General features: G+C 45.8%; 1 protein-coding gene across 9 annotated transcripts in view; it reads left to right on the top strand.

Moving 5' to 3' along the window:
* The first annotated feature begins 19,156 nt into the window (after positions 1-19,156).
* FAM193B (family with sequence similarity 193 member B) overlaps positions 19,157-25,916 on the top strand; it is a 30,892-nt gene continuing 24,132 nt past the window's right edge. For 5 of the 9 annotated variants that reach the window (XM_055551415.1, XM_055551397.1, XM_055551406.1 and 2 more), the window contains exon 1: positions 19,157-19,551. In XM_055551415.1, coding sequence (XP_055407390.1) covers positions 19,342-19,551 — 210 coding nt within the window. In that variant the 5' untranslated portion in view covers positions 19,157-19,341. Of the gene's footprint in view, positions 19,552-20,054; positions 20,646-25,470; positions 25,532-25,916 lie in introns of those variants that run through there. The other 4 variants (XM_055551470.1, XM_055551462.1, XM_055551424.1 and 1 more) reach the window with 3 other exon arrangements.

Genomic DNA, 25,916 nt, shown 5'->3' with positions numbered 1-25,916 from the left:
TGGGTTGCCATTTCCTTCTCCAATGCATGAAAGTGAAAAGTGAAAGTGAAGTTGCTCAGTCATGTCCGACTCTTTGAGACCCCATGGACTGTAGCCTACCTACCAGGCTCCTCCGTCCATGGGATGTCGCAGACAAGAGTACTGGAGCGGGGCCATTGCCTTCCCTATAAGGCATATGAATCATGGGTTAACTTGATTGTCAGGGAATTTGGGAAGGTGGGTTTGTGCATGTACACTTAAGGTATATAAGGTTTTCACAACAACTGGTTGGGGTCCTTGGCTAGGAGGAAACTCTACCCTGGGGCCGCCAGTGTAATAAACTGCACTCCATTATCTGCATTGTCCTTCTGAGTGAGTTTGTTTCCCAGAACGCATGGCTACAAGTCCACTGTTATATTTCTTTACTTGTGTATGTTTTCAGGGATAAATGAATCAGACCTGATTAAACACAACTCTTAGACCACCACCCACTCTTTTCCAGTTCCAGGAAAATTCCCAGATATTCTCCTCCCTCTGTCTGTGATTTTGAGACTGGAAGAACTGACAGCAGGCAGTCATGAACCCCTGCATAGAGGGAATCCCAACCCAGGCTCCCAACACTCCTTCTCCAGCTCTTCCCAGGCCCCTGCTTGGCCTCCTTCCTCATTGGGCCCCAAAGAGCCTCTCAACAAAGGAGAGGCAAGACACCTCACTATCTCAGGAGCCTCATCCCTGCCCACCTGAGGCTTCCTCCGCACAGCAGTTACCTGCCTTGAGTCAATAGTCAGATCCTTTGCTGAAGGCTGCAGAGCAAGGCTCAGGGCTCAGCACCAAGCACCCTTAACTAATCTCACCTAAGCCTTCCAGACCCGCCTAGGCACTGAGAGAGGCAAGAACACCCTGCCCAGCTCAGAGGGTACCTGCCCTCTACCTGCCACAGGCCATGCAGGCCTCCAGTCTCCATCCCTAAACAGAAAGGAAAAGTAGAACTGGAAGCCGGCCTGGAGGACTTGTCCTGGAAGTTGAGGGTTATGGAGGGAGGAAAGAGAAGCAAGGAAGTGGGACGGGCAGATGGAAAAAGGCTTCCAGCCTGGAGAAAAGGCATGATGAACTGCAGGAGAGGAGAGCAGAACCTGTGCTTCTTTTTCTATGTCCCTACCCTCCAGTCTTTTGTTTATTCTTAAAACAGACTAGCGCTGAACAAGAAGCTGCCCCTAACTTTGACAATGGGGTACAGATGACTAAGACTGTCTCTTAGGAGAAGAGCTTCTGGGGGCTTGGAGAGACAGTCGCATAAACAGAACTATATCCAGGAGTCAGTGCCATATTGGGGGGTGTGCTCTGGGCACTCAGAGGAGGCACGGAAGTAACCCTTCACTGTAGCGTGGGCCTGGAAATTTCCCAGGCATAGAGCAGAAGCTAAAAGCCACAGCCCTAGAACTTCCAAAGTGATGGTGAGTGGTGATAAGCCCAAACAGGATTGCAACAGGGCAACATGGCAGAGTTGCACGGTGGGACAGCAGCACTCCGATGTAAGCTCTGCACCAAGAGGCTCAGGCTAAGGGAGAATGAGGGGCAAGAGGGGAGGGGAGCCAGGATACAGCGAAGCTGGGGGCAGGAGGAGGCTGTGAAAAGCCTGCCGTGAGGACAGTAGTAGCTGTTCCACAGGTGCAGGTAGGTGAACACCAGAGTGGTGACACAGACCAGATGGCCCGGAGAACTGGCTCTGCTGAACTGGAAAGCACAAAGCTGAGAGCCCTGGGCATTGTGACTTCAGGTATTATTGTTGCACAGAAGCCAATTCTGACTGTGTTGGAACTGTTTCTTTGACTTGCTTTTAGGTTGCTTTTGTTATTATAATCATATAGAATGGTTTGCCTCAGAGAATTCTGCCCCTCTGCCTGACTCTTCGGAGAAGGCAATGGCACCCCACTCCAGTACTCTTGCCTGGAAAATCCCATGGATGGAGGAGCCTGATAGGCTGCAGTCCATGGGGTCACTAAGAGTCGGACACGACTGAGCGACTTCACTTTCACTTTTCACTTTCATGCATTGGAGAAGGAAATGGCAACCCACTCCAGTGTTCTTACCTGAAGAATCCCAGAGATGGGGGCGGCTCGTGGGCTGCCATCTATGGGGTCGCACAGAGTCGGACACGACTGAAGTGACTTAGCAGCAGCAGCAGCAGCAGCCGGACTCTTAACTAAAGTGCCTTTGTTCAGAATCCGATCCACCTGTGGCAGGAAGGAAGACATGAACACAGCCCCTGCCTGAGGCTTGCCATTCTAGATGTTTACAAGATTAATGGCCTTTTTACTTGGCTTCCTCACCCCCCAGCCATCTCTGATCTATAAAAGGACCTGGCATCCAGCCCCCATAAGATGGTTATTTTGGAGCTTCCCTCGTGGCTCAGATAGTAAAGAATTTGCCAGCAATGTGGGACAAATTCTTTACCACATTGGGTAAAGAATATGGACAATTCTTTACCACATGGGACACCTGGGTTCAATTCCTGGGTTGGGAAGATCTTGTGGAGAACGGAATGGTTACCCACTCCAGTATTCTCACATGGAGAATTCCATGGGCAGAGGAACCTGGCAGGCTACAGTCCATGGGGTCGCAAAGAGTCACAGATGACTGAATGACTTTCACTTCATTTTAGCCTGCCATCTTCTTGGTCAGCCAGCTCCCTGAATTGTCTCTTTCTTGCCCCAACCCCTTGTGTCTTGGATTCATTGGCCTGTTGTGCAGCGAACAGATGACCTTGGACTTGTAACATTACCAGCCTCTAAACAGTGGAAACAGTGTCAGACTTTATTTTTCTGGGCTCCAAAATCACTGCGGATGGTGACTTCAGCCATGAAATTAAAAGATGCTTACCCCTTGGAAGGAAAGTTATGACCAACCTAGATAGCATATTCAAAAGCAGGGATATTACTTTGTCAACAAAGGTCCATCTAGTCAAGGCTATGGTTTTTCCAGTGGTCATGTATGGATGTGAGAGTTGGACTGTGAAGAAAGCTGAGTGCTGAAGAATTGATGCCTTTGAACTGTGATGTTGGTGAAGACTCTTGAGAGTCCCTTGGACTGCAAGGAGATCCAACCAGTCCATTCTAAAGGAGATCAGTCCTGGGTGTTCATTGGAAGGACTAATGCTGAAACTGAAACTCCAATACTTTGGCCACCTCATGCAAAGAGTTGACTCATTGGAAAAGACCCTGATCCTGGGAGGGATTAGGGGCAGGAGGAGAAGGGGACGACAGAGGATGAGATGGCTGGATGGCATCACCGACTCAATGGACATGAGTTTGTGAACTCCGGGAGTTGGTGATGGCCAGGGAGGCCTGGCGTGCTGCAATTCATGGGGTCGCAAAGAGTCGGACACAACTGAGCGACTGAACTGAACTGAACTGAGCAGCCTCTCAAAGAACTTTGGGCCCCCCCAGGTCATAGCGCTCCAGAGAGAGGGGTCCAGGCCACAGGCAATTAGACACAGACCTGTAGGGGCCAACAACAGCAGCAGCAGGTGGGAGATGAGTGTCCCAGTGACTAAGGGCCCAGTCCTGATGAAGAACTCCATTCCTCCCACAACAGTATCACCACAATTATAACTGAGAAGGAGATGAGAAGAGCCCAATGTTGATTTCAGATAGGAGCAAACACTGTGACAAGTGTTTTACACCCGTTGCTCCTTTATGTAAAGTAGTATTTCTGCCTTTCTGTAAGATAACTGTTTGCTACCAAGTTATGGAGATGGCTGACTTTTCTCCAAATGCAGAACGATGTTTGGCATAGTTTGACTTGAAATATGAGCTATAGAATACAGTTGAAATTTGGTTTTAGAGGCATCAAGACATTTATTTTTACTGTCATAAGAGTGGGTGGGTGGGGGATACCTCTGTAAAGATTTTGAGCTGAATACAGAAATTTATATGTATTTGAGTTTGCCTGCATTTTATAGTAAGGAAGGGTGTGCTAATCTTCATTATTTTTTCCCAAGCATTTACTTTGGGTCATTCTTTTATTGAAATTACATATAAGAAATTATTCATCGACTTCCTATCTGCCTCTTTCTCCCAAACCCATCAAAAGCAGCAAAGAAAATGAGAAACAGCAGTTTTCTGTCTTTGATTAAATGAGGAAAACCTTGAACTCCAAACTCTAAAATAACTGAGAAAAATTGCTGAGGGCAGAGAACAATGGGCCATCCAGGGAGACCTTTATAGCAGGGCCAGTGTGGGACTGACCCATGCAGCTGGGTGGCCTACCTGGGGTGGGGGTTGGGACAAAAGAAGAACATTGGATACAGTAAAGTAGAAGGAGAAGGTGCTCAGAGAGAGAGCAGGTTACATGAAGGACCTGGCAAATGGCTGCCTCGGCGACATGAGGAGCAGGAAGGGCTCAAGAGGAGACAGTGGCCTGGCAGCTGCCATTCTTGGTCAGCTCAGAGGAGGAAAGGTCAGCAGCCTCAGTCACACGCACTTGTCTTATGAGACGTCCCATGAAATAATGCAAATACCCCGGGCCCTCCCCAACACCATCCTGATGAAAACAGCTCATCCAAGAAGTCAACCACGAAATGAACAGGCGAAGAGTCTATACTGCAGGGGAAAAAAGAAAGAAAGTGGAAAAATAAAGAAACAAGTGAAGAACATCTCTCAGACCTACTGAACCCGAGTCTTAGGATTTCCAGGTGAATCTTAAGAACATAAAAGCTGGAAAAGCTCTGTTCTTAAAAGACCATTTTCAGCCAAAGATGAACAGAAAAACTAGCAACGACGGCAACAAAGTGAGTGCTAAATGCATTCACATGTACAACTGAGACAAACAACTGCAGCAATTTTGGTTCCAGAAAATAGACTTAGAAATAATCGAAGGAATTGTCTTCAGTAGAGTCGGGAAAGAAGAAGCAGAAATGGTAACAGATAGTACAAATATATTGATTTTCTCATCTTTCCCAACACAATAGTAACTAGATACTATCTTAAGCTAATAAACAATAAAGAATATATCTAAAGGAATAAGATAGGGTGGCAATACCAAAAACATATAAACAGGAAGGTTTATATGAGGGCTCCTCACAGGGAATCTGACTCCCAACAATTGGCTCATGTCATCACCCACTGTGAACTTCCCAGTTGGCAAGGCCCACCATGTTCTCAAAGTCCCCGGTTAGTCCCCATTCTTAATCATGAGCAGGGAGTCATAAATTGCTAGACATCTGAGAAAAATGTTGAACACACTTAAACAAGAGAAAAAAAGCAATCTGGAGGAAACACACTATACAGGGAGAATATTTTATTTATGTGTTAAAACTCTTCAGGGGACTTCCCTGGTGGTCCAGTGGTTAAGACTTTGCCTTCCAATGCAGGGGGTGCAGGTTCCATCCCCAGTCAGGGAGCTAAGATCTCACATGCCTCCCGGCCAAAACACCAAAACATAAAACAGAAGCAATATTGTAATAAATTCAATAAAGACTTAAAAAAAAAAAAAAAACCTTCAAATTACAACACCCCAAATAGTGAATACTACCGCATGTAAATTTTTAAATTAAGATTAAAAAAACTATCATTGAAATCTTTTTAAAAAATTAAATATCCTTAAAATGGTAACAATGCTATTTTTTAAAAAGAAGGATGCATCGAACCTGGACTGGCAACTCGTTTCACTTGGGGCTGGTGCACTGGGACGACCCAGAGGGATGGAATGGGGAGGGAGGAGGGAGGAGGGTTCAGGATGGGGAATACATGTATACCTGTGGCGGATTCATTTTGATATTTGGCAAAACTAATACAATTATGTAAAGTTTAAAAATAAAATAAAATTTAAAAAATAAAAAAAAAATAAAAATAAAAAGAAGGATGGAAGGAAAGGAGGGAGAGAGGGATGGAGGAAAAAAAGGAAGGAAGGAATGAAGATTCAGAAGAACACAAAAATAGGTCTTGGAAATTTAAAATCTGGCAGCATAAGTGGAAAATATGTAAAGTAAGAGTTGGAGGGTAATTTGAGAAACTCTCCCAACAAGGAGGGCAAAGAAAAGGGATGGAAAAGATGGGGAAAATAAGAGAAATTCTCCAGGAGTTCAATCATCTAAATGAGAAAATGGAAGGGGAGAAATAGTCAATGATGCCCGAAAATAATAATTTTAGAAATGTTGCCAGAACTGAAGACCTTGACTTTTAAATGTTGGAAGAACCCTTGAAAAAACCTATAGACCCACAACAAGGAAAGTTACTGTGAAATTCCAGAACATTGAGGACAAATAGAAGATTCCAAAGGCTAGAAAAGAGGAAAAAAACAAGACACACAGAAAGATCAAGAATTCCAATGGCTTTAGATTTATCAACAACCACTCTGGAGGCAAGTGGACAAGAGAGTAATCATTTCAAAATATTGAAAGAAAATTATTCACATCCTAGAATTTCATATTCAAGATAAACCAGTAACCAAGTAACTAGACTTCCCTGGTAGCTCAGATGGTAAAGAATCTGCCTGCAATGTAGGAGAACTGGGTCGAATTCTTGGATTAGGAAGATCCCCTGGAGAAGGAAATGGCAACCCACTCCAGTATTCTTGCCTGGAGAATTCCATGGACAGACCATGATGAGGTCGGAAAGAGTCAGACATGACTGAGCAACTAACATTTTCAACACTTCAGTAATCAAGTGGGAAGGTTGAACAGGAATATTTTCAGGCATGCAAATTGAAGTCTGAAAAATTGACTCCTCAGTACCTTTCCTTGAAAGGTTACCATGACATTCTCCACAAAAACAAAAGAGATAAACAAGAAAGGGGAAGAGATGGGTGAGAAGAACCAGAAGATCCAACAAGGAGAGAAGTGATGGAAATCCCCAATAGAACGTTGAAAGAGAATCCCTGGGTGCCCTCTCCCATTGCACCACCTTTATAACCGGAAGACATGCGGCCTGCTGAGCTGGTCATGAGTCTCAACTGTACTTGTTTACATAGGAAGCATTCCTGCTCTTTTCTATGCCGTGCTGCTTGCATCAGTGGAGGATGCTCAGCCCACCACATAGAAACAGTCCCTTCCTCCTATCTCACTGCTGCCAGATGTGCAGCTCCTGCAAACTCCAGAGACCTGTGGGATTTCCCAGCTGGGATTTCTCTCTCTGGGAAATTCCACCCATGATCTTGCCCACCAACTTCCCTGAGGAGGGGCCTCAGAGACTCTTAAGGAAACTGAAGCCAAGGGTATGCCTCAGAACCTCTGTTCAGTGTATCCTCTGGGGCTTCAACAAACAGTGGGTATACTGCCCTTTCCTTCCACAGATAGGTTTCAGTTCAGCTCAGTTCAGTTCAGTCGCTCAGTCGTGTCTGACTGTTTGCAATCCCATGGACTGCAGCACACCAGGCCTCCTTGTCCATCACCAACTCCCGGAGTTTACTCAAACTCATGTCCATCGAGTCGGTGATGCCATCCAATCATTTCATTATCTGTCATCCTCTTCTTCTCCCGCCTTCAATCTTTCCCAGCATCAGGGTATTTTCCAATGAGTCAGTTCTTCACATCAGGTGGTCCAAGTATTGGAGTTTCAGCTTCAGCATCAGTCCTTCCAATGAATATTCAGGATGATTTCCTTTAGGATGGACTGGTTGGATCCCCTTGCAGTCCAAGGGACTCTCAGGAGTCTTCTCCAACATCACAGTTCAAAAGCATCAATTCTTCAGCACTCAGCTTTCTTTACAGTCCAGCTCTCACATCCATTCATGACCACTGGAAAAACCATAGCCTTGACTAGACGGACCTTTGTTGGCAAAGTAATATCTCTGCTTTTTAATATTTCTATTAAAAAGCAGAGACCTAGATTGGTCATAACTTTTCTTCCAAGGAGCAAGCGTCTTTTAATTTCATGGCTGCAGTCACCATTGGCAGTGATTTTGGAGCCCCCCAAAATAAAGTCTGTCACCGTTTCCACTGTCTCCCCATCTATTTGCCATGAAGAGATGGGACCGGATGCCATGGTCTTACTTTTCTGACTGTTGAGCTTTAAGCTAACTTTTTCATTCTTCTCTTTCACTTTCAAGAGGCTCTTTAGTTCTTCTTTGCTTTCTGACATAAGGGTGGTGTTATCTGCATATCTGAGGTTATTGATATTTCTCCCAGAAATCTTGATTCCAGCTTGTGCCTCATCCAGTCCAGCATTTCTCATGCTGTACTCAGCATATAAGTTAAATAAGTAGGGTGACAATATACACCCTTGATGTACTCCTTTCCTGATTTGAAACCAGTCTGCTGTTCCATGTCCAGTCCTAACTGTTGCTTCTTGACCTGCATACAGCTTTCTCAGGAGGCAGGTCAGGTGGTCTGATAGTCCCATGTCTTTAAGAATTTTCCATAGTTTGTTGTGATCCACACAGTCAAAGCTTTGGCATAATCAATAAAGTAGTAGATGTTTTTCTGGAACTCTCTTGCTTTTTCGATGATCCAATGGATGTTGGCAGTTTGATCTCTGGTTCCTCTGGTTTTCAAGGCTGTATAATGCATTCTTTAGGAGTACATAAGTAAGGAGTTAAGCCACAAAGAAAAGCAAGGAGGACATACGTAAGTGAGGCTAGGAGGAGGTTAGGGACCTTGAGTGGTTTGTGGGGAAGGACACACGGAAAAGTAGTTATGGTTCTGGTAACAGTCTATTTCCCAACCTGAGAGTTGAGTATGTGGATATTCACTCTATTATTTCCTCTTTCAACTGAAAATATACCTTTTCTATATTCTTATCTATATATGTTGCATTTCACAATAAAGTGTTTTAATTTTTACATACATGTATACAGATATTCCTTGCATATTTTTTGCTCCAAAATTATAACTCCAAAAAAAAAAAAAAGGCACCTGGGAAAGGGTAGCTGTTTCCTTGTGAAAGTCTGCGCAAATAAGCAGAGACTGCTCTTAACTTTCAAATACAAGCGACCGTTGCAGCTCATGGGGAGTTTGGGGCTCAAAAAGAATTAGAGCCCAAGCCTCCAGATGTTGAGTTTGCACTCCCTGATGAAATGACAGCAACAAACTAGACAAGGATCAATTCCACCACAGTACCTCCCAATCCAGAGCCTCATTTCAAACCCTGTACTCTCATACTACCTGCCAGCTAGACTCACACCCTTCAGTCACTCACCATAAATAGTAGAAGAAAGCACACGCCTCTCCTGCAAGACCATTCTCATCTCCATGCTCGGACTTAATGGGGCTTCTCACTATATTATTCAAGAAACATCAAATACCCTTTCAAACTTTTTCAGTAGTAATTCCCTCTGACTGAAGAGTTATCCAGCCTCCACCCAATATGACAAAAATCCTACACACCCTTTCAAGGGTAGTGAAAGTGTTAGTTGCTCAGTCATGTCCAACTCTTTGCAACCCCATGGACTGTAGCCTGCCAAGTTCCTCTGCCCATGGAATTCTCCAGGCAAAAATACTGGAGTGGGTATCCATTTCCTTCTCCAGGGGATCTTCCCAACTCAGGGATCGAACCTGAGTCTGCTGCATGGCAGGCAGATTCTTTACCATCTGAGCCACTAAGGAAGCCCACACACCCTTGAAGGCTCACTTTGAAATTCTCTCCCTCATAAAATCTTCCCAGACCCTCTGGACTCCCACATCAACAAGTGTTCTGAATGTCAGCCCCTATCACACTGCACTCAATGGCCTTGTCTCTCTGTGCTCCCTTTTCTAAACCAAGAGCTCCTCAGCCAAGAACAGTATCTTTTTCTTCTAAATTTTCCCCCATCACCAAGTCAAGCTATGACATGGAGTGCTAACAAAGGCCTAATGAATAAACAAATTATTTTTCAATAGGACAAATTGGAAACACACAGATGCTCTCTCATCTGAGTGATCCTTTTAAATAAAAGAAAATCAAGTGGAAGTTGGAAGAATCCTCATGGGAGACCTAATATTCCCCAGTGAAGCCAGTTCTATAGATGAGCTCGGCCCAGGAAATGTCAAACACCCGTTATGTGATGGTCTAGGGCTATGGCTTCCAAAAGGGCAGTATTACATTTCCAGGAAGAATATTTTTTCCTTCAAGGAGACAGTTTTGTCATCTGCAAGAAAATTAATGCTTCCTTAGCAAGGTGAGCTTCCTTCTCAGGTAAATTACTAAGAAAGACTGTGATCCACACAGTCAAAGGCTTTGGCGTAGTCAATAAAGCAAAAGTAGATGTTTTTCTGGAACTGTCTTGCTTTTTCTATGATCCAGCAGATATTGGCAATTTGATCTCTGGTTCCTCTGCCTTTTGAGGAGATACAAAGAATGGGATCATGAAATCAGTTCCTGAAAATATCTAACTATCCAAAGACCTGTTCCACCAGTTTCCCTGGAGCACAGAGTGCCTCACTCTCCACCCTGAATTTCCTTAGGGGGTGCTGAAGGTCAACAGCTGCCGCAGCACAAGGTTCAATCTCTGCCTAGGCAGATGGCAAATGCCCTTGTTGTTCAGTCACTCAGTGTCCGACTCTTTGTGACCCAATGGACTGCAGCACACCAGGCTTCCCAGTCCTTCACCATCTCCCAGAGCTTGGTCAAACTCATGTCCATTGAGTCGGTGATGCCATCCAACCATCTCTGTCGTCCCCTTCTCTTCCTGTCTTCAATTTTCCCAGCATCAAGGTCTTTTCTAATGAGTCAGCTCTTTGCATTAGGTGGCCAAAGTATTGGAGCTTCAGCCTCAGCATCAGTCCTTCCAATGAATATTCAGGGTTGATTTCCTTTAGGATTGACTGGTTTAATCTCCTTGTAGTCCAAGGGATTCTCAAGAGTATTCTCCAATTCTACAGTTAAAAAGTATCAATTCTTCAACGTTTAGCTTTCTTTATGGTCCAACTCTCATGTCCATACATGACTACTGGAAAAACCATTGTTGCTTGTTGCTAAGTCACTTCAGTCGTGTCCAACTCTGTGCGACCCCATAGACGGCAGCCCACCAGGCTCCCCCATCCCTGGGATTCTCCAGGCAAGAACACTGGAGTGGGTTGCCATTTCCTTCTCCAATGCGTGAAAGTGAAGTCGCTCAGTCTTGTCCGACGCTTCGAGACCCCATGGACTGCAGCCCACCAGGCTCCTCCGTCCATGGGATTTTCCAGGCAAGAGTACTGGAGTGGGGTGCCATCGCCACTTTGACTATATGGACCTTTGTCAGCAAAGTGATGTGTCTGCTTTTTAATATGCTGTCTAGGTTTGTCATAGCTTTTCTTCCAAGGAGCAATTGTCTTTTAATTTCATGGCTGCAGTCATCATCTGCAGTGATTTTGGAAACCAAGAAAATAAAGCCCATCCCTGTTTCCACATTTATTTGCCATGAAGTGATGGGACCAGACACCATGATCTTAGTTTTTAGAATGTTGAGTTTTAAGCCAGCTTTTTCACTCTCCTCTTTCACTTTCATCAGGAGGCTCTTTTGTTCCTCTTCATTTTCTGCCATAAGAGTGGTATCATCTGCATATCCGAGGGTATTGATATTTCTCCCGGCAATCTTGATTGCAGTTTGTGCTTCATCCAGCCCAGCATTTCATATGATGGACTCTGCATATAAGTTAAATAAGCAGGATGACGATATGACAGCCTTGACGTACTCCTTTCCCAATTTTAAACTAGTCTGTTGTTCCATGTCCGGTTCTAACTGTTGCTTCTGGACCTGCATACAGGCTTCGCAGGAGGCAGGTAAGGTGGTCTGGTATTCCCATATCTTTAAGAATTTTCCACAGTTTGTTGGCAAGCCCCAGTTTGTAATTGGCAGGTCCTTAACAGACATGTGAGTGGGAACAAGCAGCCAATGGGGACCAATGACACCACCATGAGCACCTGTGTGAATAGATGCCCTGGAGAACTAGGTTCAACCTGCAACCATGCACGCACACACACTCTCTCTCTCACTCACAACTGAGTACTAGATAAGGCTCCAGGGCCTTAAACACAACCCCAGGGAAAGGGTAAAACCCTCAATTAGCCGAGCTTAGGTTTTGCCACTCCAGCAGAATGGGAGTTCAAAGCAGAAATTGAGTTATAGAAAACTTTAATTACATTTTTTGGGCTATGCTGGGTCTTTGTTGGCTGTGTACAGGCTTTCTCTAGTTATCACGAGTGGGGGCAACTCTCTTGTCGTGGCACGTGGGCTTCTCATTGCAGCCCACAATTCCTCTTGTTGCCCAGCACTGGCCCTAAGGCAGCACAGGCCCTTGGGTGGTGAAGGCTCAGTTGCCTCACGGCATGTTGGATCTTAGTTCCCAGACCAGGGATCAAACCCATATTCCCTGAATTGGCAGGTGGATTCTTAACCACTGGACTACCAGGGAAGTCCATAATTATATTTCTTGCACAGAAATATATGAATTTCTGCACAGAATATATGAATATATGCACAGAATTTATGAACAGAGTTTCCTCCTTGCTGCAGTAAATATTTTGGAGGCAGAATCAATAAGACTTGGAGGTCTGATGTATGATGCAGTGGTGGGGAAGAAGTCTCTGTCCCCTCTGAGATACCTGTCTCTCAAATGCCCCAGGCAAATTCAGGTCTTCAATTCTGTCTGCAGAATTCCTTCCTTTGATGTTCTTTTCTCACAGCCTGTAACATAGGTTCTACTTCTGTTGCCCAGTTATTTAATGATCAGGAGCCATTACTGGTTACTCTAATAAAGCAATGTATTTACTAGCAATTTACTATTTACTTCCTAGAAAAAGTATCTGAAAATTGCCCCATTCAGACTTCTGCACAATAGTCACTTAAGTTAGTCCATAGGGCCTGGAAGAGGTCAGGGCAAATTCTCAAATGCTCTGCCTCCATGAGGATCTCATCTGGAGCTTCCTGTTTTATTCTTTCCCTGTGCTTAAAGCTCCACTACCCTCAGAAGGTCCAGTCCTCACCCTGGTATTCGAGATTATTTCCCACTGGATCCCATCTCTCGTCCTCTCAGCCTTAAGTCCTTTTCTCTAAACCTCTCTTCCTCTCGGGCGGTGGGAAGGATTTGTCCCAGGCCTTCCTGCCCAAGAGTAAAAAGGCACTTCTCAAGTGTAGAGGGAGGAGGATTGAAGGAAAAGAAAGGAGAATTAGTTACCTCCCTCAAAAAGGGTTAATAAATTCCTTAGGTGGGCAAGGCCCAACTCCAGGACTCAAGGAGAGGAAGGCACCCTGATCTGACAAATTCCTCCCAGAATACAGCCCCAGGATGAGGTTGGCAAGCTGGATGGGGCTCAGGAACTGCACTGGGGCTGCCTGAAGCACACACCTGTGTGAGGCCCATGATGCCCAATCTCACCTGTGCAGACGGGACACTATGCTGAGATGATAATCTGGTTGGCATCACCCTTATCGTTTCCCCTTTCCTCCTCTCCACTCAAGCAGCTGGTTCTGTAACTGTTGCCTTGAAGTAGGAATAAAGTACTACTTTACTGGAAAGTGGAAAGTAGGAGAACATATAAACCATCCAGATTTTGTGTTTTGAAAGTCCAAGCTCTTACAGACTTGATGGTTGAGGTCAGTGGCCTGCAAACTTTCACTTCCCACTTGCTTCCCGCTCCCCAAAAACAGTTTTTAAAACTACACACCCTTTCACACAGGACTAGCTACATAAACTGGAGTACCTAGAACAAAATGAGAATGTGGGCCCCTTGCTCAAACGTTATTAGGAACTTCAAAGGACTTCCCTGGTGGTCTAGTGGTTACTTACAACTCTGTGCTTCCACTGCCAGAAGCCCAGGATCCACACCTGGTCAGAGAACTGAGATCCCACATGCTGTGCAATGTGGCTGGGGGTGGAAGGGGCGGGTAGGAAGCAATTCAAGAAGTGATGGCAGACTGTTAAGCCAAGCTCAGAGCCCTTCTGAATTAGAGGTCTTGAGTGACTGTGCAGGTTACACCTCTAAGAAGCTGGCTCTGCTCTCACACATTCTTAAGTTAACATGTAAATATATATATATAACTTTAAGCAGTTGCAAAAGATGTGATTTTAGTATCCTGAATACTTGCTTTAAAAATATTTTCTTCCTGGGATTTCCCTGGTGGTCCAGCGGTTAAGACTCTGTCTCTCCAATCCTGCCGACTATGCCAATTGTCTTGCTGTATCTCACTGTGTACACTGTTTGTTGAACCCATGGTAGGTAAAGCATGAGTGGGGAAGCTGGAAGAAAACTCAAGGAGACATAGGAACTGCAGACATGCTTACTCTCTCCAGATTGGCACAGCAGCCGTAGCAGCAGCAGACATGCTGTATTCTCCCTTCTCATGGTTGACCCAGTGGACACAGCCATAACACAGCCTTACCACCATAACACAGCCATAAGGTAGCTGCAAGGGCTTTTTCAGGTGGAATTTATGTATGCTTACAGAACAAAAGTATGTAGAAGGAATTTATGTATGCTTACAGAACAAAAGTACAGAGAAGGCAATGGCACCCCACTCCAGTATTCTTGCCTGGAAAATCCCATGGACGGAAGAGCCTGGTAAGCTGCAGTCCATGGGGTAGCGAAGAGTCGGAAACGACTGAGCGACTTTACTTTTACTTTTCACTTTCATGCATTGGAGAAGGAAATGGCAACCCACTCCAGTGTTCTTGCCTGGAGAATCCCAGGGACAGAGGAGCCTAGTGGGCTGCCGTCTATGGGGTTGCACAGAGTCGGATACAACTGAAGCGACTCAGCAGCAGCAGCAGCAGCACAGAACAAAAGTAGCTCGTGGCCAAGCAAGTGTGAGCCACATGCGCAGTGTTATAAGTGATCTCAGCTGTTGCATAATCATTATTTACAAAACACGGGGCAAGAGCGAGAGGGCGTGGGGTGAGAGAGCCTAACCACCAGCATCTTGGCTGATTTGCTGTTTCCCTTTAGACTCTGTGCTCCCAATGCAAAGGATGCAGGTTTGATCCCTGGCTGGGGAAGATTCCCATATGCCATATGGTGCAGTCAAAAAAAAAAAAGGAAGAAAAAATTTTTTCCTTCAGTTCTCAGAGCAGTATAATAAGTTAATTCAATGTATGAGAAAGATCTGTCATGACTATTCATCGATGTTGAATGAATAAACAAACTGCGGTACTTCCATACAATGGAATACTATTTAGTATTAAGAAGGAATGAGCTTCTTAAGTATTAAGAAGGAATGAGTATTAAGAAGGTTACATGCTACAACATGAATAATTTGCAAAATAATTATGCTGAGGGAAAGAGGTCAAACAAAACAAAGTGCATGCTATATGAAAATGCAAAACACTCAGAGAGACAGATCAGTGGTTGCCTGGAGAGAGGGAAGGAGTGGGAGGGAAAGATGACAGTTAGGTGGAACCATGTGGCTGAAATCTCCCCAACAGAATGAGTGAAAGTGATGTATAGTCATTAATGGGTATTGCTCATAAAAACAGCCCATGCAACCCTTGCTCTACCTTCTTTCCCATCCTCTCATTGAATGGAGAGACCAACAAGACAGAGAGAGTGGACCCCTGAACAACAGCCTGAAGCAAAGTCCCCTTCATCCAGCATTGGACTGTGACATCAACAAGAACTAAGCTATTACGGTACTAAACCCTTGACATGTTGGAGTCGGTTGTTACAGCAGTTAGCCAACACTGACTAATACAGAGTCTAATGTAAGCTCCCTGCCAGGAGATAGCAAGCTGGTTCCCTCAAAGTAAGGTTCTGCCTGGGGGCTCAGGCTGGTCCCCCAAGGGAGGGAGCATTTCATAATACTCTGCCAGTTTTCTCATAAACCCATCGAGCCAGTCCTGATATGGCTAGGGAAGGAGCCAAGCTGCCCACCAAGCTGCTAAGAAGTTCTTCTGTAATAAGACCCTTTGGTGACTATTCATCTGGAATACAAATAACCCTAGGCTCTGAAGCCATTCTGGGCAGTTTATCCACATTTATCTTCCTCAAAACTTCTCATCACTAAGCCTTTAGTCTGGTTCCTTTCAAGTCCCTGACCAACAGACCATACCATTAACTAATGGCCAGGAATCAGTGCATCTTCACTTTGGGGCCTCTGGGCACACTTCCCTTTTCTAGGTCCCTCAGGCCTTCTAGGAGGAAGACTAGAAGACCCTAGCAATCCACTTTCAGCAGGAGCCAACATAATGTGCAAAGCCATTTATAAACAAGGCTTTAGGTTCTTCTTCCTTAATCAACCCATCACAAACAACTCTCTTGGAGTAGAACATCAGTTGCAGAAGAGGAAACAACTTGCTCAGGCAACCTACTTGTGCCTTTAAGGCCTGTGGGATCCCAGCCATATATGTCACGTCCTCTTCATGAAGGAGTGAGGCCTGGTCATCCCTAGTTCTATATCTAGGTAGATCAGATACCACAGTAGCTCAGGTCATGGGATCACCTGCTGTGCCATGATCAGGCATCCAATTTCAGCAGACTCCTGGAGCAATGCAGATGTTTCTCAAAAGGAAAATAACTGTTGCAGGAGGTAATAACTTTGTCCCAAAATCCAATGCCCGAACATAAAAGGCCAAAGGCAGAACCATCTACCCTACAGCCTGATCCAGTAAGAAAACCATCTCTCCTTGTATGGTCCCCCTTAAAGTTGATAGTTTTCAAGTGATCCAGTAATAGGTAAAAATAATATACCTAAATTTGGTATATTTTATATTGAAGTCTTGGAGAAGGCAATGGCACCCACTCCAGTACTCTTGCCTGGAAAATCCCAGGGATGGGGGAGCCTGGTGGGCTGCCATCTTTGGGGTCACACAGAGTCGGACACGACTGAAGTGACTTAGCATATTGAAGTCTAAAGTCTAAAGAAGTCCACAAAGTAGTATACCTCTTTCTTAGTGGTCAGGAGTGTGGTGTTCAGCAACTTGTCCTTTATTTGGTGCAGAATATTACAATACACCCCAGAACCCTAGATAGTTCACTGAGTAGACAGACCCCTATGTATTTGTGGGATTTGTTATCTGCCCTCTGGCACACATTTGTGTGCTTACCAAATCATCTAGGGTATCCGCCACTTCCTGTTCTCAAGCTCCATCTGGATACTGTCATCAGTATCACAGTACATTAGCCTGATATCCCCTGGAATGGTGATCTGGTCAAAAATTCCTGTAAGCTGAGTGTATCCAGACAGTGACACACCCGTGAAGCGAGACAGTAAGGGTCTATTGCTGCTCCTGCTAGAGGAATACAAACTATTCCCGAGCTTTGGTAGAGAATAAAAAGCACTGACCTGACCTATCATTGTGGGCCAGCAACTGTGCTGGTCTGCTCCAAGAATGACCACTCTGAAAAAGTCCTTCAGTTGGGTTCCCTACCAGAATGAGTTTATCATAATGCTCGATCATTTTTTAAGACCATCTATCTTCTCTGCTGAAGTATGAATGGATAAAGAAAATGTGATATAGACAGATATCTGTATATATATAAAGGAATATATAAGTATATACTATATATGTATGAGTATATATATAAGGAATATACAAAAGTATATATACTAAATATAAAAGAATATTATTTGGCCTTAAAAAAAGAAGAGAATTCTGTCATTTGCACATGTATGAAATTTGAAAGGCATTTTAAATGAAACAAGCCAGTCACAAAAAGACAAACACTGCATGATCTCACTTACATGTGGAAAACTTTTTTTGAAAAAAAAACTAAATTCATAGGGCTTCCCTGGTGGCTCAGTGGTAAAGAATCTGCCTGCTAATGCAGGAGTCATGGGTTAAATCCCTGGTCTTCGAAGATCCCACATGCCTCAGAGCAACTAAGCCCGTGTGCCACCACGATTGAGCCTACTCTAGAGTCCAGGAGTTGCAACTACTGAAGTCTGTGTGCCGGAGAAGAGCGGTGCTCTGGAACAAGAGAAGCCACTGCAATGAGAAGCTTGCACAGCAGCAAAGACCCAGCACAGCCAAACAAATAAATAAATTTTTTTTTTAAAAAGCTAAACTCATTAAAAAGAGAGTAGAACAATGGTTACCAGAGGCTGCGGTGTAGGGAAAAGGGGAAGGTTTTTTGTGTTTTTTTTAAAGTAGAATGCTGGTTGCCAGGGGCTGTAAGGACAGGAGAATGGGACCTTATTTAATGATTTTCAGTTTAGCAAGAAAAGAGTTTTGGAGATGGATGGTGGTGATGGCTGCACAACAATTTGAGTGTATTTAATACAAATGAACTGTACACTTAGAAATGGTTAACAGGGTAAGTTTTATGTTGCACATATTTTACCACAACGAAAATAAATAAATGGGGGGAAAATGCCATCTATCTTCTGTTCTGGCCAAACTGAAGAGTTAATGTTGATATAGTGGGAATCACCCTGAATCTTTCAAATCTTTGACGGTGGTGCTAATCCCTATAACGAGATGAAGTATTATTTTTTCATTCAGTAGTTAGGGAGAGCTCCAGGGCCTTCCATTTAGCCCTTACTCCCTAAGTCGGGCCAATGTCAAAATTGTGCCCTTGATGGAGCAACAGCAACTCTACATATAACCAACCATAAGGTTTCAGGATACCACTGACCCTTGCATGAGGCAAGCTGCACTCAAAACTATTTTTTAAAAATTTGTTTTATGCGCATGTCACATATTCAAAAAAGAGTAAACATCCCATTTTAAACAATTAAATACATAATCATTACACTTTTTTAATGTTCCGTTGTGTATCACTCAGAACCCTCTCACACACACATATACTTTTTTGGAAACACTGACCTAGTATGTGCCCCAGTCATCTCATCTTTATCACACTTGTTGTAATTGTGTATTTCAGTGTCCACTCTTCCCACTAGACTGAGGAGCTGAGTCTCCCTGTCCTAAGCACCAAACGCTGGACTCCCCGTGGACCATACACTGAAAATAAGGATCTAAACAATCCCTTCGTCCCATTCAGCTCAGGCTGTCCACAAGCCCATGAGTTCTGGCTGGCTGATGCTGAGCAACCGTTTCACCTTTTGTAGCCCCCGCTTTCACCGCTGCAAAATAGGAGCTATCGCACCTGCCAGGTCGTGTAGGTACGAGAAGTCAAGTCACGGCTGTGAAAGTAGCGGAGCACTATAGAAATTACTAATATTACTAACATTCACTCATCCATTTAACAGCCAGTTTTGAAGCACCCAGGGCCGTGCAGCACGGTTACTACAGCGCACACCCGCTCCTGGCGCAGGTCTCATCCCCGGAATCCCGAAATGAGGAGGGCGTTTCCTCACCAGGTTTACTCTCCCGCAGAACTCCGGGTAGTGACCTTATGCAAAATGGCGCAGGCGGCCTCGGGGGCTAGTGCGGCGGCGCGGACTCCGCGTGCCCTCTGACCTGCTGGCAGCGGTGGAGGGGGAGCCGGGCGCCGCCATATTGGCTGTTGTCCTGTGTGGGGAGCGGCGGCGGCGGCGCGAGTGGAGCAAGGGAGCGGCGTGAGAAGCAGCATGACTCGGAGGCGGAGCAGGCCGAGCGGCGGCGCGGGCCGGCGCGAGCGGGCGCGGGCCACGGGGCCGCAGAAGCCCCAGGCGCCGGAGCCCCCACCGCCGCCGAGCCTGGAAGCGGGAGCGGGTGCAGGGCCCCCGGAGGCGCCGGCGGAGCCCTACCGCGACGACCCCAGGGAAGAGGACGAGCCCAAGCTGGCGCCCGGTCCCCAGGTAGGAGCGAGCGAGGCGAGTCTGGCTGCTCGGGTTCTTTCACCTCCCCGGAGTGGGGCTGGGACGGGCTTGGGGATGGACCATTCCCGGCTGGGACCAGAACCTTAACCCTGAGGGCCAGAGCTGAGGCTTTCTCCCCCAAGGCGGGAGTGAGCCTGGACCCTTTGGTCCAAAGCCGAGGCACGGCCCGTCCGGTTCTGAGTGAGACCAGCCTCTCTGCCCTCTCCCGCCGCCTCCGGGATACATTCTGGCCGCACACCCACTAGGACGGCTCTCTAGTTTTAAGGCCACAGCTTAGCTCTGTGCCCTTCACCTTCCCTGGGCCCACCTGCTCCCCACCCACCCACAAGCCACGTCGGGGCTCTGGGCCCTGGAAGGCTGCAGCCTGTTCCTCTCCACCCCCTCGGGAGCAGCTCCACCCCTTCCCCTCGCTGCTCCCTCAGCAGCTGTGCCCCCAGCATCTGTCTCCAGGGCGTCCCCCCCCCCCCCCACCCCGCCCCGCCTTGCCCAGCTGAGCAGTTGAAGCAGACAGCCAGGCTGCCTAGAAGACTTATTTGGTGGGGCTTCTGTGCTGAGTTGGAAACCCAGCAAAGCCTGCTCTTTCTCCCCACTATACCCCTGACCCACGAGGCAGCCCACCCAAACCCTCAGATCCCTGGGTTTGGCGAATCCTGCTGAAAGTGAGCAGTAGGAGGACTCTCCAAGGCTTCCAGCTTGCCACCTGGAAGAAGGTCACTTTCTTTTGAGCAAAGGAGATAATAGGAGGTACCCTGCCAGTGTTCACGGCGAAGCTGGGGTGGCATGAGCCACAGTTGCTCTGGGAGGGTTGTGGCACCTGGGGCTGGGTGGCTCGCCCTAAGCTTGCTCTGACAAAAGAGTTTTGAGTTGGTTTTTTGGATGAGTCTGCCGAGGAAGGCAGGCTCCTGCAGGAGTCTTGGAGGGTCGGATGCAGCGCCGGATGAGGATGAGGCGTGGCGGAAGATGCGTTTGGCTCTGCAGACACTGCATCGGGCAGCAGGGGACTCTGGGAGGCTGGTGCAGCCAGAAGGCATGGCTCTTGACAGCCTTCTAGTAGAATCTCTGGAATTGTGCATGTGAGTGGGGACGCTGTTTGGGGTACCATTCCCAGAAAGCCTTTCCTGACCTCCCCAGCTGTGTGAGGTGCCCGTCTGTCCCACAGCCCCCGTGCTCTCCTCTGGTAGTACTCCCCGTTCTACAATGACATAGTCTGTTGATGTGTCTGTTCCCCCCACTGAACTGTGAACTCCGCAGGGGCACAAATCATGCTGTCTGTCCCCAGCCCTCCACACGTAGCCCTGGGCCTTGCTGACACAGAGTAGGAATAATTAGGTGAATGACAGAGAATGAATCCGTTGAGAACCCGAAATTACTGTAACCCAGTTTTTATACTGTCTCCTTTGTGTCTCAGATCATAGTAAGATTTTTAATTAATGAAAATGTCACCACTTACTGAGTGTGAGAAGCCCCCCCTTCATCCCCATCCCCTACCCTGGGCTGAGACTGTTTCCAAAGGACTCCTCAAGTTGAGAACTCGAGTTGGACCCCACCCTTGCCTAGTTTAACTTCCCACCCTGAAGCTGTTTCCCCCTCTAGCCTTCTCTGGGCCCTTGGGAGTGCTGTTCTCCAGAAGAGGAAGGTGGGGGAAGGGAGGGTCAGGGAGCTGTTGTCTTCTCTTGTTTACCATTCAGGGTCCCCTGCCACTTAACCAGCCTGTAGTATTCATGGCCAGAAAATTTGGTTGATGGCATAACCATTTGGTTTTTATTTAGGTCGCAGTTTTAACATGATAGATTCCTACCTCCTCCACTGCTTGACCTTTCAGTTAATTCATTTATTCACACTAGGCATTTTAAATACCTTCTTGCCACCCCTGTGTTCTCCTCAGCATTTAGCGGGAATGTGATGAGTTAACCATTGATAAAATTATTAGTCTGCTTTTGCTTTGTAAACTTTTGAGAGTGTAGGAACCAAGTCAGTCACTATTGTACCACTAAGCCTGGTGATTGATAAATTCTAATGAAGATATAAATACTATTAATCCCATATTTCAGACAAAGAAACAGAGACTCAGAGAAACTAAACATTTACCCAAATAACTCCTACTATAGGTACACCTACCACCACCCCATAAAGTACCTTCTTATGTACTGTGGGGTATTTAGCAAGACTTTTTTTTTTAACTCTAGCTGAGATGGGTGAAACAAATGAACAAACTTCTGACTGAGCCCTGTTTTTGCTGGGGAAGGGGGTTCTGGGTGCCAGAAGCAGGCCTTTGTGCCTTGGTGAAAAGCTCCTGCTGAAAGAATTGGGGTCAGTGCTTGCTCTGCCCACAAGCGTACCTTTGGCGAGGACCTCTGGCTCCCACCACCACTTAGCCCCCTGTCTTAAGCACTTAGAGTGGGTGAGTAAGATGAAAGTCAGTGTCGAATGCCACACTGAAGCCAAAGCTGGAGAATGGGATCACTTTCAGTCTACACACAGGGTTTAATGCCCCAAGTCACATGTTTTGTTTCTTTTTTTGTTTTCATTTGAGCCAGTATTTTTAAAAATCAATTTCCCACAAAACTGGATTTATGCCATCTGCTGCTAAAAATCTGGTACTGCTAGGCCCACGTTTCCAGAAGTTAGTCATCTGCAGTCTCTGGGAAGTGTCTGCCCTCTTCATCATATGAAGGACACCTGATCTGTGCCAGGCCCTGGGCTAGCTGGTATACAGAAGTGAATCAACTGTGGACCCTCCTCACAAGGGGCTCATTTGGTCGAGAGAACATATATATAGTAGTCATGGTAAGGCTAGAAGAGCATTGCTTTCTCTGAGTTAAGGCTCATAGGCCTCTCTGGTTCCATCCAATCTCCTTTGCTTATTTTCGTAACTTGTATGCATTTAAATGCAAGACCTTGAACTTAATTGGAATCCCAAAAGCCCTTTCTTCTAATTGTTTAGGCCCCTAAACAACATTGATGCATTCACTAAAAACCCAAATCCTCATTTGTTTGTTTGTTTGTTTTCCCCACGAGAAGACTAAAACAGTTATAGCCTTCTTGGTGAAGGTGGGGGCGGTGGGGGACGAATTACAAAGCAGTTGAAGGAGGCAGAGAGACATAGTATTGAATCTTACAGACTTGGAGTGAGCTTCCTGCTCAGTCTCCTGGCTTTGTTACTCCAGGCATGTTTCTTCCCGTCTTTAAGGCTTACGCAGCTTCACAAGAGAATGTGGAGCAGCCCGCATAGCATCTAGTGCTCCTCATGCCAGAGCTAGAATTGGATGTGGCATGTGGCAGGAGCCATTTGGCCATCCAAAGACTGTGTGTTCTCACCTGCTGGCTCCGCTGGCTGTTAGTTCTCTTGGGCCACTCAGCTTGCAGTCCAGGTGCACACTCACTCAGTAAACCCCCAGGAGACTCGCTAGACTATAAACTGGCATTGGTGGGGGTTGAGCGCATCCTGTCCTTCCCGTCTCTCCTCTGCAGCTTCCCGTGGGACTTTGCCCAGCCTAGTTTAGAGGAACTCTAGAGACCTGGCTCCACCACTGCTCAGAGTTAAACCTACTCCCTCATGGGACAGGAGCAGATGACAGTCAGTATCTTTATTAAAATCATCTCATTATATTGAATCCACTCAGCAAGTATTAACAATCTCTGTGCCAAGGCCTTTATTCAGAGCACACAGATGAATGAGATAATCCCTGTACTGCCCACCTAGCCATTTTAAATGCAGGTAGGAGGAAATAATGCTGAGTAGAGATCCCTGTCACCTCTGGTCCTTTGTAAACCAATAGACCTTCACCATGTGGAAATGCCAAAAGACCTTTGAAGATTAAAACATACTTCCTAAAATTTTAAATTTCCTTAAAATTTCCCAGAACTATTAAGTTTAATATATGTTAGATGTACTATTAATATCCTAATACCTTCACTTACTAAGCCTAGAATTTTGTGAGCTTGGGCTATGTTTTTAATTCATTTCTGGAGCATTTATTGCACATGGTTCTTATGTGTTCAATGAGTGGCTGTTAAACTATAATAAAAAAAAGTTAGGTTTCTGGCACCTTATTCTTACTGCCTGCACTGCTAGGCCAGGCTGGCAGTCACTCATTCATTCAGGCCCATTACACACGCGCTATGCCCAGCCTTCCTCTCACCTAACCTGCTGTTCACTTATTCTACCAACACTAATAGACTCCTGGTCTGTGCTGGGTCCTGGGCTAGCTGGTAATATAGAAGTGAATCAGACATGGTCTCTCCCCACAGGGGCTCATGGTCTAAAGAACATATATGTAATAATTACAGTTAAGCTAGAGGAGCATCACTTCCTCTAAGTTGAGTCAAATTCTAGATCCTGGTACACACCTTTAGAAGTGTTTTAGCCTTTTGTTTGGTTTTCTGTGTATAAAATGACAGTGATACTGGACTCAAACTAGGGTTCAGCAGGCACTGCATGTCAAGCACTGAACACATGTAGTAGCTATGATTAGTATAGTGCTTTGTTTTGAGGATGCACAGATGTGATAGCCTAGAAAGGCTTCTTGGAGCTGAGGCTTCAAGGTCAAGTAGAAGGTCCTCCAGAGAAGGTGAGACAAAGCGTCTAGGCAAAGCAAGCAGCGTAGACAAAGACCCAGAGTCCAGAACTGCCCAACTCATGGAGAGTGGCGAGAAGTCTGACTGGAGAGTTAGTAGGTTTGGGCTTTAATCTATAGGCTATGAGGAGTCAACAAAAGATGTGGCAAAGTGAATGAGAGCGTGGGAGGAAGTAATTTTCAGTAGAAGAAGCAACTGTGATTGCTTGATTCTACCTCTCTCTCACCCCAACCTAACTAATGATCAGATCCCCTGTGCTTTGCTAGACCCTATCCCAGACCTAGAGTCTCTAGGTCTGGAGCCCAGGAACCTGTTCTTAAATTGCCTCAGATGATTTCTGATATGTGGCTGGGTCTGAGAACTGTTTAACTGAGCATGCCATGGGGATCTCTGTGGAGGCCTAGAGTATTCTTTAAAGAATGGAGCTTCCTGGAGAAAGAGAGAGCTTTTCCCTAAGCAGAAGAAAAAGCAGCCTTAGTTTTTAAAGAAAAAGCAAACTTTTTCCAGTTTGCCATTTGTCCATATTCTCCAACTGCTAATCTTTCTTTGTGTATCAAAACATGTGCTGCCATCTCTGCCTAACAATTGGGATGCAGTGACTCATGGGATACAGGCCCTGCCCTTGAAAAGCTCACAGTGCTATGGAGAAGACAGATTTTGACAGTCGAGGTACACGTGATAACCTCTGTTCAGGAGACGTAAAAAAAGTGTTAGGGCATCCCCTAACACAGAGCAAAGCACAGTTTATTTTGCCTGTAGACTTAAGGGAATGTAATACCCAAACTGAGCCTCAATAGGAAGAGGCAAAGAGGACAGTGTGAGTGAAGATACACTTGATGAATTGGGGAAAGGGAATGAATATTGTGGAAAGGAGTGGTTCTTGGTTCTTCGTGGTGGAATATGCAGAGCAGAAAAGAACTGAGGAGAAGAATGCTTGTGTCCTCGGAAGGACCCTGTGTTTGTACCTTTCAGTTCTGTGCCCATGTTCCCACCCTCATCCTTCCAAGTGCAAGATGGATGAACATGGTGCTGTCCTATAGGCCACCTCTCCTTTATTCCCTCCCCAAGACTCTTAGCTATCCAGCTCCCTTTGTGGTTTCCCCCGCCATTCTGAAGTGAATAGATATAGAGAAATTAAGGCAGAAAGAAGGGCCTAGAAATATTGAAGGTTCTTATTACAAAGTTGTAGCCAGAGAACATGGACTGGGGGGGTTAAAGAGACCTTGAAGGTCATCTGTCTAGTCTTCTGTCCTGTGCTTCAAGTAATAACTTTGGATTGGGCAAGTCTCACTTAGTAAGTTTCCCTGTCATTTCTTCCAGGACAGAAGAGGAAAGAAACTAACGGGTATTGAGCACCTACTGTGTGCCAGGCCCAGGCCAGGTACTTTACATAATTTATTTCCTTCTGTCCTCACGACTCTGTGAAGTATGGTTTTATTCTCATTTCATAAATGAGGAAATTGAGGCTCAAAGAAATTCAGTAATAATCCAAGATCATACTGAAAATGGCAAAACTTGGATTTGAACTCAACAGTCTGTCTTCAAAGGTCATTCTCTTCCATCCATGAGAACTCTGTTGCCATTACAGAGTAGTCGGTAATAAGGTTTGCCTGAGATTCCAGGTAAATAAGCAGGAGCTTAGGCCTTCCCATGACTGATTGCACCCAGGAAACAGGTTCAACAGGTGAACTAGCCTTCGCAGGTGGAGGGCCACTGGGGTCAGAGAGACTCACTGCTCTATCCTTGACTCAGCCTGTACAGCCAGA

Source organism: Bubalus kerabau, chromosome 1, assembly GCF_029407905.1.
Source record: "Bubalus kerabau isolate K-KA32 ecotype Philippines breed swamp buffalo chromosome 1, PCC_UOA_SB_1v2, whole genome shotgun sequence".
In the NCBI taxonomy this organism is placed as follows: Eukaryota; Metazoa; Chordata; class Mammalia; order Artiodactyla; family Bovidae; genus Bubalus; species Bubalus kerabau.
This window is presented reverse-complemented; position numbering and strand designations above follow the sequence as displayed.